General features: G+C 43.2%; 1 protein-coding gene across 4 annotated transcripts in view; it reads left to right on the top strand.

Annotated features, from left to right (window-relative positions):
- GALNT10 (polypeptide N-acetylgalactosaminyltransferase 10) overlaps window positions 1-16656 on the top strand; it is a 129244-nt gene that overhangs the window by 21456 nt on the left and 91132 nt on the right. The window contains exon 2 of one of the 4 annotated variants that reach the window (XM_033927749.1): window positions 4241-4345. The exons of 1 other annotated variant lie outside the window; for it this stretch is intronic. In XM_033927749.1, coding sequence (XP_033783640.1) covers window positions 4241-4345 — 105 coding nt within the window. Of the gene's footprint in view, window positions 1-4240; window positions 4352-4623; window positions 4672-16656 lie in introns of those variants that run through there. 2 more of the 4 variants (XM_033927748.1, XM_033927752.1) reach the window with 2 other exon arrangements.

The following is a 16656-nucleotide window of genomic DNA, read 5'->3' as shown; positions in this document are numbered from 1 at the left end:
AAATGTCCATTCTCGAAAAGTATGTCTTAAAATATTTTTTTTCTTGAAAATTGTCTATCTGGACGTCCAGGCGGTTGATCATCCAGACCGCAAGTATGTCTGCCTTTTATACCATATTCTCGACCAAAAATTTGTCCAATTCCGAAATGCCCAGAACAAGACCATTTGGATATGGGAGGGGCCAATCTTGTGATGGACTGACCACCAAGACATGGCAACAGAGCAGTGTGGTACCTTACAGGGCACTGCTGTGAACTTCACATAAAGAATGCCAAATAAACATCTCACCAGAACTCCCTTATAGTTTATGATGATCCCTCAAAAACACCCACAAAACCCACTATACACACGGGTCTACAACCTCAATAGCCCTTATGGCTGCAGGTGGCACCCATATGGCAGTAGAATAGGGTTTTGGGGTCCTCACATTTTCCACCATAAATGTAGTGGTTAGAGAAGCTTAAGGGCCTGGATCCTCCTCTCTATGATTCACTATCCCACCCCCCAGGCTACTTAAGACACCTCTGTGCAGCTCTACTAGGCCAGATGCTGATGTTTTGGAGACGGGTATGTATGTTTTTATTCTGTTCTTTGTAGGGGTGCATTGGGGTCAGTGAACACAGAGGGGAATGTGTGTGGGTCTTTACTTTGTCTATGCAGTGATTATCTGGTCACTTTCAATACTTTTTGGGCATTTATACCTGTCTGCATTGTCTAACTCACAACGTATAAGTTTCATCCAGGAAGTCTAGTAAAGCATTCAATTATCCCTGCAGGACGACTAAGTCTAGGTCAGTCCACATCTTGCCCAAATACCGCCCTAACCACTCCTCCAGATACGTCCCTTTAAGCTCTGGGCACACAGCGGGATTCAGAGGCCTAAAAAGTTCCTCGATTCGTCCAGAAATTCAGTTTGATTAGCGGCACTTGACGATCTGTCTTTAGGTCATCCAAGTGCAGACTTGGGCAGGTTTTTAGATGTGTTTAAGTTTTGATTATGAGCCACATACTGCCTTAAGCTTAATCACTGGCAGAAAAAAACCCATCTAGCCTCCTTCTTAATTTAGTCTAACTTGCAGTATAGTTTCACAAAGCAGGTCAAAAGCTTATCTGAACATGTCCAACGGATCAGGTCTCAGTCAAAAGTGCCTCACATCATTCCACAAACTCTTCATATATGCTGTATTTGAAGGCCTCTTTCATTATTTTTTTTTGTCCCCTTCACAAAGGATTTTTAAGTCAACAGCTAGCGTACAGGAAAATGAAGTCTTTTTATGAGGAGGAACATTCTTTTGTTGTACGCTTGGATATATGTTTTAGCAACTAAAAGGCTGTAGGTACTACTTATAAGTTGATTTCCAAAAGAATTTTGCCATTCATCAGAATAGCTACAAAGACTAAAATTCTATTTATATTCTGCTCACAAACATAAATGGAAAATCTGACTGGCTCTTATTCCTGTCTCTTGGATGAAGAAAAAATGTTCTCTTGCTGGAGGTAAAATTAAAACAGAAAAAAAAAATTGATACCTGTTATGTTCTTTGTTTTTTAAGGATTTATGGTAAACTTGTAGGGCTTGACTTAACTAGGAATTTTCCTTATAGAATGTGGTGAGGAAAGAACATTATTACTCATAAAATTTGAAACATTGAACTTGTCGGTAGTGATAACTTTAGCAAATATAAAATTTGGCATTTTATGGGGAAAGTTAATTTGAATTTTACCACAGCCTTAGGGGTGCTTTTATCAAGCTGCGATAGGGGTTTAACGCACATAATACCGCACGTTAAACTGCCTGCCGCATTGAGCAGGCGTTAGTTTTTTAGCCGGCCGCGGGGGTTAGTGCGTGATGAAATGTCCGACGCGCTAACCCTGCTAGCGCAGCTTGATAAAAGGAGCCCTTAGTTTATCTGATTATCGTGGTGTGCGTCTATAGCAATTTTCCTCTTTCTTGGTACCCTGCGGCCTTTATTTGTTAGTGCTGTCAGGACAAGTGTTCCCATTTCCCCCTTTCCTTTTTTTAAATCTGCACTAACCCCCCCCCCCCTTTTTTTTACAAAACCGTAGCGCGGTTTGTAGTTCTGGCTGTGGCAGTAACATCTCCGATGCTCAAAGAAATTCTATAAGTATTGGAGCTGTTTCTGCTGCGGCTGGCGCTAAAAACTGTACTACGGTTTTGTACAAGGGAGGGGGGAGTGTTTTTTATTTATTTTTCCGCAGCTTGTTGGCCCACTTAGGCCTGAGACCTCCAGTTGAGATATGAATTTTATTCATTTATTTATTTTCAATCATTTGAGCTCATTTGGTTTTACTTCAGCTATATTCCCCTGCATGTTTGAAAAACTCTTAGAGGTGCACCTGGTGTGCCAGAACCATAGTGCATACTAATATCCATTATTGGTGTCTGGTATGATGATTCTTCTCATTATCTCTGACATCAGATGTCCAAGAGGGTCATCAAAAGTCGGGAGCAGCGTGAAAATCATTTTTAGCATCAAGAAGTCTGGTCTATCAGTGTTGGCAGTGTAGGCGTTGGTCTCTAAGGTCCCAGGAGCTATGTTGGACATGGGGGATGCGTTGATATAGAAGTTAGTTTTGTCTGCCTCGGCATTGAGTGTTAGCTGCACCCAAAGGATCCGGGCACCCTCGCATCCAGTACTGAGGTCTCGTAAGGATTTGACATTGTCCTCATGGGGGGGGGGGGGGGGGGGGGAGACAAAAGGCAGAACGTTGTAGCATTTCAGATCTTTTTATGTCCTTAGTGAGATATGGCCTCCAAAACTGAACATTCCAAGTTGGTGCTCCCAACTTCTGTTGGTTAAGCCCTCTTTATGCAGCCTAGCATCCTTCTGGCTGTGGCTAGCACCTTGCACGTTGTTTTGCCACCTTGAGATCCTCAGGCACTGTCAACCTAAGGTACCTTTCTTGATCTGATCTTATTAGCCTCTCATTTCCTATCACATACATCTCTTTTGGATTTCTGCATGTTAAATGCCTCTTGCATCACTTTGAAGTTGCAGTCTCCTGAATTCTACACAGTATTCTAAATGAGGTTTTAGCAGAGTCTTTTATACATGAGCATCATCACTTCCTTTTTTCCAATTGCTGTTCCTCTTCCTGTGCACCAAAGCATTCTTCTAGCTTTCACCATCACCTTTTCTACTTGTTTGGTCACCTTAAGATCACACCCCAATCCTGCTTCTTTCATGCGCAGTTCTTCACCCCAAAACTGCATTGTTCACTCAGACTTTTGCATTTTTTAGCATTAAAACTTGGCTGCTAAATTCCAGACCATTTCTTAAGATCTGATAAGTCCTTCTTCATATGATCCATATAATCAGGGGTATCTACCCTATTGCAGATTTTAGTATCATCTACAAAGAGGCAAACCTAATCAGACAACCTTCAGTAATATCACTTCCAAAAATGTTTAAAAAAAGGCTCAAGGACCGAACCTTGCAGCATACCACTGGTAACATCCTTTTCCTCAGAGTGAGTCTCGTTCAACCAGTTCCTAACCCACTCAGTCACTTTAGGGCCCATACTGAGGGCACTCAATTTGTTTATTAGTTACCCAAAGAAGTTAATCAAATTTGTCTGATAAGACCTGCCTGTAATGAAACTGTTGCCTTGGTCCTGTAATCCCTTAGATTCCAAAAACTTTACTATTTTCTTTCTTGACTTTTCTGTTTGACAGAGTTCTGCTACTTTCATAAGTGTTATTGTTAAATATATTTATCTTTCCAAAACTGAGTACCCTAATTAAACACACATATATTTGTTTGGAGGGATTTATTTTCTCCTATTTCATATGTTGTGAATATAATGTAATGCCACCTAATAAAGTTATGACCAGGCATATGATTTAATTAGCATGCTGTTTTACCGATTCATAGTCACTTTTTCCTGTTCACTAGGGTTTGTTGCATAGGAGTCATAACTGCTTAAAAATCATTTTATTGCATCTAATCATGCATTTGACAAAAATAGGAATCCTGCCTTTATTCCATTTCTGGGGATTGTTCGATTTAAAGATTTAAGAAAACGGCTCTCTTTAATTTGGCCAGAAATGGAATATTTGATATAGGCCTATAGTTTTCCACTACCCCTTTTCATAATGATTAATGACATAGCCTTTTAAAATGTTAATATAAGAGAATCATAGCATTTTAGAAATAGAAAAGGTCATAGAGATGTAAGTGAGATACTAAAGTCAAACTAGTTTTTGTTCTTCTATAAGGTGTGTACCCTGAAGAAGATAAAATGGCGAAACAGTGGCTATTATTGGTATGAACAACAAAGGGAGACAACGAAGAGCAAAGACATTTTAAATATCGAAGAAAAGGCAAGGGTGAATGTTTCATATATAAGATAAGTTTTATCACACATAATATAAAATTATAGAAACTAGAAGATATGAAGAAGGGTGTTTAGACCACTGATGTTACACATTCGGTTGTAACAATATGATGCAAAATGATTAAGAACTACGGTAGATCTTTTTCTCTATTATGGTGCTTTGATTATTGGGAATCTGTTTGTAGTGTTTACATGTGCTTTTATTAGATTTAATTTTTCTCTGTATGTGGATATTGACATTTTAGAAAGTCACTGCTCCATTTCAGCGTTTCTCTTCTGTACTGGACATATCTGGATCCTCCTTTAGGCATGGTAAGACACACATCCAGTACCAAAAAGTATTCTGTTTTTTATAAAGATAAAACAAGCTCTACAATAATCTCAGCAAACTTAACATCCCATCTTTCTCAAACCTTATCAGTGAGAGAAGGCTCAACCAAAGCAGGCTGTGCCAGTGCAATAAACCACCTTTTCAACTATCTTATGTAATCCGCCTTGAACCATAAGGTAAAGGCGGAATAGAAATCACTAATATAATGATCATCTATCACAGTTGAAACATAGTAGATGACCGAAGATAAAGACCCATCTAGTCAGCCCAACCTGATTCAATTTAAAATTTTTATTTTCTTCTTCTTAGCTATTTCTGGGCAAGAATCCAAAGCTGTACCCGGTACTGCGCTTGGGTTCCAACTACTGAAGTCTCTGTCAAAACTCACTCCAGCCCATCTACCCCTCCCAGCCATTGGATTGATTCAGTGAGGCTTCTTCTTTAGGGGAAACCTATGCAAAATAACTCTGCATACATGTTTTGCTATATTCAGTATGTCTTAAGTAAATTGAGCACAGTCCCTTTTATATACAGCGCTACAAATGAAAACTATGACATGGGAAGAGCCTGGCTTGTATCAGCGCTGTACATACACGTAGAGTCCCTGCACCATACAGAGTACATAAGAACATAAGAATTGCCACTGCTGAGTCAGACCAGTGGTTCATCATGCCCAGTAGTCTGCTCACGCGGCGGCCCTCTGGTCTAAGCCCAGCACCCTAACTGAGACTAGCCCTACCAGAGCACGTTCTTGTTCAGCAGAAACTTGTCTAACTTTGTCTTGAATCCTTGGAGGGTGTTTTCCCCTATAACAGCCTCTGGAAGAGCGTTCCAGCTTTCTACCACTCTGGGTGAAGAAGAACTTTCTTACGTTTGTACGGAATCTATCCCCTTTCAACTTTAGAGAGTGCCCTCTTGTTCTCCCTACCTTGGAGAGGGTAAACAACCTGTCCTTATCTACTAAGTCTATCCCCTTCAGTACCTTGAATGTTTCGATCATGTCCCCTCTCAATCTCCTCTGTTCGAGGGAGAAGAGGCCCTCTCGTTCTCTCTACCTTGGAGAGGGTGAACAACCTGTCTTTATCTACTAAGTCTATTCCCTTCAGTATCTCAAATGTTTCTATCATGTCCCCTCTCAGTCTCTTCTTTTCAAGGGAGAAGAGGCCCAGTTTCTCTAATCTTTCGCTGTACGGCAGCTCCTCCAGCGCCTTAACCATCTTAGTCACTCTTCTCTGGACCCTTTCGAGTAGTACTGTGTCCTTCTTCATGTACGGCGACCAGTGCTGGATGCAGTACTCCAGGTGAGGGCATACCATGACCCGGTACAGTGGCATGATAACCTTCTCTGATCCGTTCGTGATCCCCTTCTTTATAATTCCTAGCATTCTGTTTGCCCTTTTTGCTGCCGCTGTACATTGTGTGGGCGGCTTCATCGACTTGTCGATCAGAACTCCCAAGTCTCTTTTCTGGGAGGTCTCTCCAAGTACCGCCCCGGACATCCTGTATTCGTGCATGAGATTTTTGTTATTGACATGCATCACTTTACACTTATCCACGTTGAACCTCATCTGCCATGTCGATGCCCATTCCTCGAGCTTGATTATGTCACGTTGCAGATCTTTGCAATCACCCTGCGTCTTTACTACTCTGAATAACTTCATATCATCCGCAAATTTAATCACCTTGCTCGTTGTACCTGTGTCCAGATCATTTATAAAGATGTTAAAGAGCATGGGTCCAAGCACCAAGCCCTGCGACACCCCACTGGTGACGCTCTTCCAGTCCGAGTATTGTCCATTTACCCCCACTCTCTGTTTTCTATGCTCCAGCCAATTTTTAATCCACGTGAGTATTTCACCCTCAATTCCATGGCTTGCAATTTTCCGAAGTAGTCGTTCATGCGAAACCTTGTCAAACGCCTTCTGAAAATCCAGATATACAGTGTCGACCTTGTCTATCTGTCTGTTTACTCCCTCAAAGAAGTGCAGCAAGTTCGTCAAACACAATCTGCCTTTGTTAAAACCGTGCTGACTGGTCCTTTGAAATTCCCTTTTCAGAAGTTCAGTGCCGTGGCTGTCGTTTTGGACCGATGTTTCTCCCCTGCGTCCAGATGAAAGCGGATCATATTGTGATTACTGCTTCCCAGCGTCCCTTCTACTTCTGCATCTTGTGCTGGTCCTCGTAGGCCATTTAGAATTAAGTCCAGAATTGCATTTCCTCTAGTATTTTCCTTGACAAGTTGTTCCAGAAAGCAATCGCCTACAGCATCCAAGAACTTGGTCTCTCTAATGCAGCTGGAGGTGCCTAGGTTCCAGTCTATTCCCGGATAGTTGAAGTCACCCATAATAACTGTGTTGCCTCCTTTGCAGTTGCGTTTAATCTCATCTGTCATTTCTCCATCAATTTCTTTGGACTGCCCTGGGGGTCGGTAGTAGATGCCTATCTTCGTTCCCAGAACATTTGTTCCTGGAATTTTGACCCATAGAGACTCTAACTTATCCATCAGTTGTGGCGTGTTCTCTCCAGCAGATTCAATTTCCTCTTTGACGTATATGGCAACGCCCCCACCTTTTTGAGCCACTCTGTCTCTGCTGTATAGTTTGTATCCCGGTAGCACAGTGTCCCAGACGTTTTTCTCAGTCCACCATGTTTCCGTGATGCCTATGATGTCAACGTTATCTTTTTGTGCTATGGCTTCTAATTCACCCATCTTATTTGTAAGGCTCCTTGCGTTTGTGTACATACACTTGAGTTTGCAGCTTTTTCCTTTCTTGCATTTCCTTTCCTCTTGTGTCCTTTTCGATCTCTCTTGCCTGTAATCCGGTGAGTCTTTCCCTCTATCTTCTTGCACGGTATCCTCTGGGTATACCGGTTCCCGAACCATTGACTCTCTTTCTCTGTCGACTGTCGGCTTTCCCCTTCTTCCTAGTTTAAAAACTTGTCCACTTCTCTCTTGATGTTGCTTGCAAGTAGCCTCGTTCTGTCTCTGCTGAGGTGGAGTCCATCCTTCCTGTAGAGCTTGCTCTTCCCCCAGAACGTTGTCCAGTTGCGCACGAAGTGGAATCCTTCTTCCTCACACCAGCGTCGCATCCACGCGTTGACTGCTTGCAGCTCCATCTGCCTCTTCTCATCTGCCCTGGGTACCGGCAGGATCTCCGAGAATACTATCCTCTGTGTTCTGGTCTTCAGCTTCCTTCCTGGTCCTTCAGTACTTCCCTGTTGTAGTTCCTATCTAGTTGACTGATGGATCTTGAGAACAGAATGTACTATGATGATAGTCTTTGCTTTCTAAAGCCTGAGAGAATAATCAGAAGGATAGGTGTAATGGATGTCAATAGACGAAAAAAGTAACATGATTTTGCTCTGCTTTCTATATCTGCAGAGGAACAGAGAAAGTGTTTTGGAAGATAACTTTGAGGTTACAGGCTGGAGGAACTGGGAGGGGGGGACACTAATGTTATCCACAGAGATACAGAAAAGAGGAGGAGGAAAATGAAGTGATGAATTTGGATTTTAAATATATTACTTACTTTTCTAAATCCAAGCTCAAGATGGGTTGCAATCTGGTATACGTACAAGTTATTTTTCTGTCTAGGTGGAATTATACTCTGAGTTTCTGTAAGTTGTACCCGAGGCAATGTAAAATGAAATAACTTGCCCATAGATGCAAATAATGGAGAGGTGAACCCTGGCTTTCCAAGTTGGCAACCTGTTTCATTATCTTATCTCTCCAAGGTTTGTCCTAGCCATGTTAACTTTCTGGAGATAGCTGAACAATCAAGCAGTAATGTCAGACAGGCAAGCTGGGAGTTGGGCATGGATCCTGGGAGAGAATTGAGATGCAGAGAGGAAAATAATAGAAACCATGGGAGGAGATAAGAGCCCTGAGGGACACCATTCAAAAGTAAGCTAGCTGTCTAAGAGGCTTCACTAGGGGACCATTGAAAGTATGATGGGAGAAGTTAAGAGAATCAAAATACAGTTGACTCATGGAATCCAAGTGAGAACAACAAAAGCAAGTGATCAGTTGCATCAAAAGCTGCAAAGAGGTTAAGATAGACAAGGATTGAATTGTGGCCTTCTGGTCTGGATCATGATGAGATCATTTAAAACTCACCAGGGCTGTCTCAGCAGAATGAAGAAGGCAAAATTCAGACTGGAATGGAACAAGAATATTTTTAGATGTTAGCTCAAGGCAGCATGCATAATAAACAGAGATTGTGAAGTAGCCAGTAAAGCCTCTAGGGTCCTGCAACAAGATTGGACTGGGCCATCACTTCAAACCTCTCTGTTTCCCAGTTACCTGCTGCAGCCCTCTGACAGCACATCCCCGAGTACTCTGGTTCTTCCTTGCTATATCCGCCCTCATCTCTAGCTGCTTTCTACCATGTGTTTCCTCCTTAAATCTTGCCTTAGCTGTAGTTGCTGGGCTATCCTCCTACTACTCACCTTATAGCACCAGAGGCGTTTGTCTTTAAAGGCTCAGTGAAGCCACCTCTTATGAAGGCTATATAAGTAGGACAGTTAACTCCCTGAATCATAGGATCAGCTGTTATCAAGACAGCAACTTGGGGGACACAGGAGAAGTATGTAATCCCAGTCCTTTCAATACTATCTTTACCCTATTTAGAAAAAAAAGCATGAAACAGAGGGGGAAGAAGAGTTGCTACTATGATTGACAGTACAGGCTCTTGTGTCAAGTGTTGTTTACTTGATAGCCATACTAAATTCTACAACTTGTGATAGGCTTTAGACCACAGCTTCAGTTTATGGAAAAACATCCCAATATCTAATATCCCGTGAGGTAGTCCAATTCTCTACAATGATTCTTTTTAAAAAAAAAAAAAATTGCTGTATGCTTATTCTTCATTTCCCAATAGTCATCACTTTAGCAGCTGGAAGCCACAGTTTCATTTGTTTACCCCCCACCCACCCCCAATTATTTGTGTGGCATTTTTGGCAAAGGCATTTTTTGACAAATCTGCACGCTCTGTGCTTTGATGCAGTATGCCAATCATATCTACATGAGAATAGTGAGTATCTTAGAATGTTACATGTAAACCTAGTGAGGTGCAGTCAAAAAGATTTCATTTTGTTCTTTTTCTTTTTTGTTCTGTTCCTTTGTATTTTGTTTTGTATAAATGAAAGAAAGTTGTTAGGTCAAGATTCAAAGTGATTTAACTGGCCAGAAATGGCTCCTGGCTTTTTTAATTGCATGTGCAAGGCTATTTGCCAATTTTCAGCAGCACTTAACTGGTTAGTGCTGTTGACAATAACTGATTAGCGCCAAATTGAAAACCAACTAGTTTAGGGGTATTTGGGTGGGGGGGGGGAAGTTGGAGTTGTTACTTGCCCAGCAAAGTGCCGATATTCAGCACTTAAGGCTGATGTTCAGAACCTAACCTAGTACCGGTGCTAGGCCATAAACATGTTCAAAGACTGGAAGGTGGCGAATGTTACGCCGATCTTCAAGAAAGGGGTGATCCAGGAAATTGGTGACTCTGACCTCGGTACCGGGAAAGATGGTAGAGGCTTTGATAAAGGACTGCATCATTGAGCACCTTGACGGACACAATCTGCTGAGGACCAGCCAGTATGGCTTCAGCAAAGGAAGATCTTGCTTGATGAACTTGCTGCACTTTTTCGAGGGAGTAAACAGGCGGATAGACAAGGGTGACCCGGTAGACATTGTATATTTTTGGTTTTTCAGAAGGCGTTCGACAAGGTTCTGCATGAACGACTACTTTGAAAAATTGCGAGCCATGGAATTGAGGGTGAGATACTCACGTGGATTAAAAACTGGCTGGCAGATAGGAAACAGAGAATGGGGTAAATGGACAATACTCGGACTGGGAAAGCGTCACGAGTGGAGTGCTGCAAGATTCGGTGCTTGGACCTGTGCTCTTCAACATATTTATAAACGATCTGGAAATTGATATGACGAGTGAGGTGATTAAATTTGCGGGCGATACGAAGTTATTCCGAGTAGTAAAGAAGCGGGAGGATTACGAAGATCTGCAACGAGAAATGGGCCGTGACATGGCAAATGAGGTTCAACGTGGATAAGTTTAAGGTGATGCATGTCGGTAACAAAAATCTTATAAACGAATACAAGATATCCGAGGTGGTACTTGGAAAGACCCCACCCAAGAAAGAGACTCGGGAGTACTGGTCTACAAGACGATGAAGCTGTCCGCGCAATGTGTGGCGGTGGCGAAAAGGGCGAACAGAATGCTAGGAATGATTAAGAATCACAAACAAATCAGAGAAGGTTATCATGTCGCTGTACCGGGCCATGGTACGCCCTCACTTGGAATACTGCATCCAGCACTGGTCGCCGTACATGAAGAAGGACACGGTACTACTCGAAAGGGTCCAGAGAAGAGCAACTAAAATGGTTAAGGGGCTAGATGAGTTGCCGTACAGCGAGAGATTATAGAAACTGGGCCTCTTCTCCCTTGAAAAGAAGAGACTGAGAGGGGACATGATAGAAACATTCAAGATACTGAAGGGAATAGACTTAGTAGATAAAAGACAGGTTGTTCACCCTCTCCAAGGTAGAGGGGCACTCTCTAAAGTTAAAAGAGGATAGATTTCGTACAAACGTAAGGAAGTTCTTCTTCACCCAGAGAGTGGTGGAAAACTGGAATGCAATTCCGGAGGCTGTCATAGGGGAAAACACCCTCCAGGGATTCAAGACAAAGTTAGACAAGTTCCTGCTGAACCAGAACGTACGCAGGTAGGGCTGGTGTCGGTTTGGACACTGGTCTTTGACCTAGGGGCCTCCGTGGGAGCGGACCGCTGGGCACGATGGACCACTGGTCTGACCCAGCAGCGGCAATTCTTATGTTCTTATGAGCACAGAGAACAGCACTGGTGCTGAAGATTAGTGCAAATAGTATATAAATGCCGTCAAATGCGAGGTATTTAGCCATTCCCTTCTAATGTTCAGAAATAGCACCCTTGCAAAAACTCTGCCCTACCATATGAAAACGAACGCCAGCTTAAAGCTGGTGTTAGGATAGGATTTGTTTTAACAGCCGCAGCTGAAGCTTATGCACATGTGTTTTGACAACCACAACTTTAGGGGCTTGTTACAATCCCTCATCAATACACTTGAGTGGATGAAATTGTTAGTGGGAATAAAGTAAACCTTGCTGGGAAATGAGTCATCACTGCACAGCTAAAGAGAGCGGGTGTAAGATGAAGTGCATTATGGGATTATCCTCTTCCCAGCTCCCTACTTTGAGTGGACTTACACACTGGAGCTTTGCTTACATTCTGTTCTTGTGTGCTTGATAGGCTTCAAAAAGCCAAAAAAATATTACCAATACAATGAAAAGCTCAAGTAGAATAATTGGTTAAAAAAAAACCAAACCAAACCTTTGACTCCCAACGAATGATGACACCTGCAATTTAAATTTAAAACTTAAAACATCCAGATAAGGGGATTTCAGTACGGGCTCAATTATCCCTTCAAATCACCAAAAGCCCCGGTCAGGTATTCATGGGTGACTAGCACCAGACCGAAGGTCTAAATAAACCCTGCCCCCCCCCCCCCCCGTACATCATCTTTTCCCTTATTTCAAAACACTTTTCTGGTGCAGATGAATAAATATATAAAGTGCAGGTGTGCATTCAAAGAAGGAAGAAAAAGGAGATATAAGATGTGCTTGAAATCCCCAGAAAAATCAGTCACAAATAAAAATCAATCAATCAAACGGTGAAAGTCACAGTTAGATATCAAACCGCTAAGATGCAGGTCAACTTAGCTGGATCCTCTCAAGTTCATGTCGCCACTGTGTCTCCACTCGACAAGGCCCCGTTTCGAAATCTTCATCAGGAGTGGGAAATACTGGAGGGACGAGAGAACTAGTCTATTAGCTAAAAGCAAGTGTACAATCAATTCTGTTTTGCTGGCAGCAGCATAATCACACTGGAAATGGAGACAAAAAAACAATGGCATCCGAGGAATTCAAAGACGCTCAGGAGCCCCGCCCACAGCAACGCACTCAAAAATGTAATAACGTATATCTGACATAGAAACTCATAGCAGTCAGGACTGCTGCATACCCGGAGGGAGGAGAGAACTGCAGGCAGGCACCCCAGCGGCTACTACCCGACGGCTGTCGGATTCGGGAGGGGAGGTCCTTCTCCTGATTTTAAAAGATCTTATTGCCGCGGAAGTGTGGCCGAAGAGGCTGAATTTGGCCCCTTTGGAACCACGAGGAGTAACAGGACAGGAATAAGGAGAAAAAAGATGGGAAAGAGGAAAGCTAAAGTCTTCCCAATGGCTCCAGTTATGGGACCGATGGACCGCCACCTAAATCCCAATCTGGTAACATCTCTGGAAGGTAAGATTGACCTCCAGTCCCATTCTGCCTCGCTTTCCTCTGGCGAACCTTCTCCACCCCAACCTGTTCTAAGTATACTTGAGAAAATTAGCCCTACACCTGAAGTTGGAATAGAGCTAATTTCTCCTAAATTAACTGATCTGGACTCAACTTTAATGTTTTTTTTTTTTTTTAAATATTCTTTATTCATTTTCAAAATTACATTAAGTGTAAAATATATTCATTCACAGTAACAATAAATATATCACTTATAAACAATCATTGGTACATTATATAAATTTTTATCCCTTCCCCTTTCCCATCCCTCCCATCCATATCTTCCATTATTATATAATATATGTACCGTATTTGCCGGCGTATAAGACGCCTGGGCGTATAAGACGACCCCCCAACTTTTACAGTTAAAATATAGAGTTTGTTATATACTCGCCGTATAAGACTACCCCTTCTTCCGATTCGCGACCCCCCCCCCCAAGCCGGCAAAAACAGCTTTGCACCGCAGGCCCAGCCGCCCAAGACGAGTCGGAGGCCCCTACCCGCCGCATCCTGCACGTGGGCAGACTCAGCACAAACGCTGCTGATGGCCCCAATCGACACGCTGACCTCCCCGCGCACGCTGACCATCTTCTCTCTGCCTGCACTTTCCCCGCGGCCCTCTTCGGCGACTCAGCAGGGGCAGCGATCAAGACAGGCTGCAAACGTCGGGACCTTCCCTCTGAGTCCCGCCTATTTTGTTTCAACTTCCTGTTTCCGCATAGGCGAGACTCAAAGAGGGAATGACCGCCTGTCTTGATCGCCCGAGGCTGGGAGGAACAGAAGATTTCTGCAAACACCATCGGGGCAGAAATTTTAACGGGTCCATCTCGCCGGTCCTGTGCGGACCGGCAGGAATTTTCTGCGGACCGGCACCGATTGAAGAACTGTGATGTAAACAGTACCCGGCGTATAAGACGACCCCCGACTTTGGGGAGGATTTTAAGGTACTGAAAAGTCGTCTTATACGCCGGCAAATACGGTAATAATAAAAATACCCAAAATACCCCCCTCCCTATATCCTGAACTGATAATTAAAAGGGAAATAATTTTACTTAATCCTGACAATATTTTGTTAATGGTTTCCACACATCCTGAAACTTCTTAAAATATCCCCTTTAATGTTGTCTGAGAATTCTAAAACGGTGTTAACTCCTGTTCAAATGCCTCAGTGTTCTTCAACATCTCCGGGAGGGGTGATAAAGTTATAGCATTACAAGATCTTTGGACAGTGGTTAACAGAATTGAGAGCTCGTTACAGACCATGTTACAGCTTTGCCAATTTTCTACTGATATTACTAAGAAGGTGAACGAACAGGGAACTCAATTAGAGTTAATGGAGAAAAGAATTGATAAGGTTGAGAGACATCTGTATCTGTGATCCAGTCTTGTTTAACATCTAATGTGAAGGATAATGATGCTTTTAACATCTGAAACTTTTATACTTTTTAGAGATGCTCCTAACAGCGCTGTGGATTAATTACCCCTTACCTTTTGCTCTTTCCTTTTTTCTACCAAAAATTTAAGATTGTAACTTTTAATTTTTTCCCTCCCGATTCATGTCTGTATTTTATGTAACCACATTGTTAAATGTTAGTTTCTTTTTATTATTCTTTATTTGGATTTTGTACATCGCTTAGCAATTTTAATAGGCGATTTATCAAATGTACTAAGAAACTTGAAACTTGATAATACCTTGATTCATGTTCAGTTAGAAAAAATGGAAAATGCTAGGAGATCCAGGAATCTTCGTTTTTTGAATTTTCCTTGTCCTCATTATTTGTCTCCGATTGAGCTCCTCAGGATGTATTTAAAAGATATTCTTAATTATAATCAGGCAGAAGGTTTTCTCCCTGATAATTTGTACTATGTCCCGAGAAGCTCTAAGATTATATCAGAAGAAGGGGGAACGGATCAGCTTGTATCCTCAGATAGTTTAAATATATCACAATTTTTGGAGTCATCTAATGACTATATTGCTAAAAGAGCTACCCTGTTAGTCACCTTCAAAACTGAATTAGCGAAGCAAGCTATTCTTAAACTTTATTTTTTTAAATAGACAGTCCTTGTTCAGCGGGCAAATATAAATGTGTTCCCTAATGTCTCCAAGCAAACACAATATAGACGAAAACAGTTCCTACAGCTAAAGGCTCGCGTCCTAGCTGTGGGAGCTTTATTTTTTCTTAAATTTCCCTGCAAATGCTTGGTCACATATGAGAACAATAAATACATTTTTGTTGACCCATCTCAGTTGGAGATATTTTTGCAAGATAAATCTAAATTGGATAATTTACCCCAGACTAATACAGAGGTTTGAAGAGAGGAGATCTAAAAAAGTTGAATTTACATCCTGCCTGCAGATAAGGTACAGTGGTACCTTGGATTACGAGCATAATCTGTTCCAGGAGCATGCTTGTAATCCAAAATGCTCGTTTATCAAAGCGAGTTTCCCCATAGGAAATAATAGAAACTCGCTTTGATGCGTTTCCCCTCCACCCCTCCCGAGAACCGGCATTGCTCCCCTCGAAGGCCCCCCCTTGTGATCCAGAACCCCCCTGCCTCGAACCGGTCCCCCCCCGCCACGATCCGACCCCCCCGACACAATTGGGCACCCCCCGCCACGATCCGATCCCCCCCCTGACATGATTGGGCACCCCTCCGACACAATCCGACATCCCCCCGCCACTTCTTACCCTCATCTGGGCACTCTTGAAGTTCGGCCTCCTCGTCTGCTGGGCCTTGAGCATCTGAGCATGCTCAAGGCCTGCGAGTTCACGTTCTAAACGTGAGCGTGAACTCGCAGGCCTTGAGCATGCTCAGATGCTCAAGGCCCAGCAGACGAGTAGGCCGATCTTTAAGAGTGCCCAGATGAGGGTAAGAAGCGGCGGGGGGTGCCCAATTGTGTCGGAGGGGGGGTGCACAATTGTGTCGGGGGGGTGCACAATCGTGTCGGGGGGGGGTCGGATCGTGGCGGGAGGGGGGTGCCGGATCGCAGGGGGGGGTGCCGGATTGGGGGGGGGGGTGCTCGTAAATCGAGCCATGTTCGGTTTCCGAGGCACCGATTTTGCAAATGTTTTGCTCGTCTTGCAAAACACTCGTAAACCGAGGTACCACTGTATTATATATATTTTTTTATATTATTTATAGATGCTCCTCCACTGGGTTAATAACAGTAGTCCTAATAATGTGGACTAGAAATATAAGTTTGTGTATGGCAGGGGTGCCCAACGCATCGATCACGATCGACAGGTCGTTCGTTCAGGCGACCCCAGTCGATCGCACAGCAGATTCCCTTCTTCCCTTCTCTTTTTTTCCCCTCCTGACTGGCCCGCCTCTTAAAGAACGCTGGCCAATCAGAGTGCTGGAAGGGCTGGGTGAAGGTCGGTGGGGGACGGAGCTCAGCGCATCACAAGAAATAGAAGCGCCTGTAATGATTGAGGTAAGAGCGAGGCCTAATGCTGCCCGATATACAATTTTAAAAACCCCAAAATCGGCCTCCCAATCAGTGGCGTACCGAGGTGGGGCGGTCCGCCCCCACCCCGGGTGCACGGTTTGGAGGGATGCACAGCCGTCCAGGTC

Source organism: Geotrypetes seraphini, chromosome 18 (assembly GCF_902459505.1).
Source record: "Geotrypetes seraphini chromosome 18, aGeoSer1.1, whole genome shotgun sequence".
Classification (NCBI taxonomy): domain Eukaryota; kingdom Metazoa; phylum Chordata; class Amphibia; order Gymnophiona; family Dermophiidae; genus Geotrypetes; species Geotrypetes seraphini.
The sequence above is the reverse complement of the archived record's forward strand: the minus strand, read 5'-3'. Positions and strand labels throughout refer to the sequence as shown.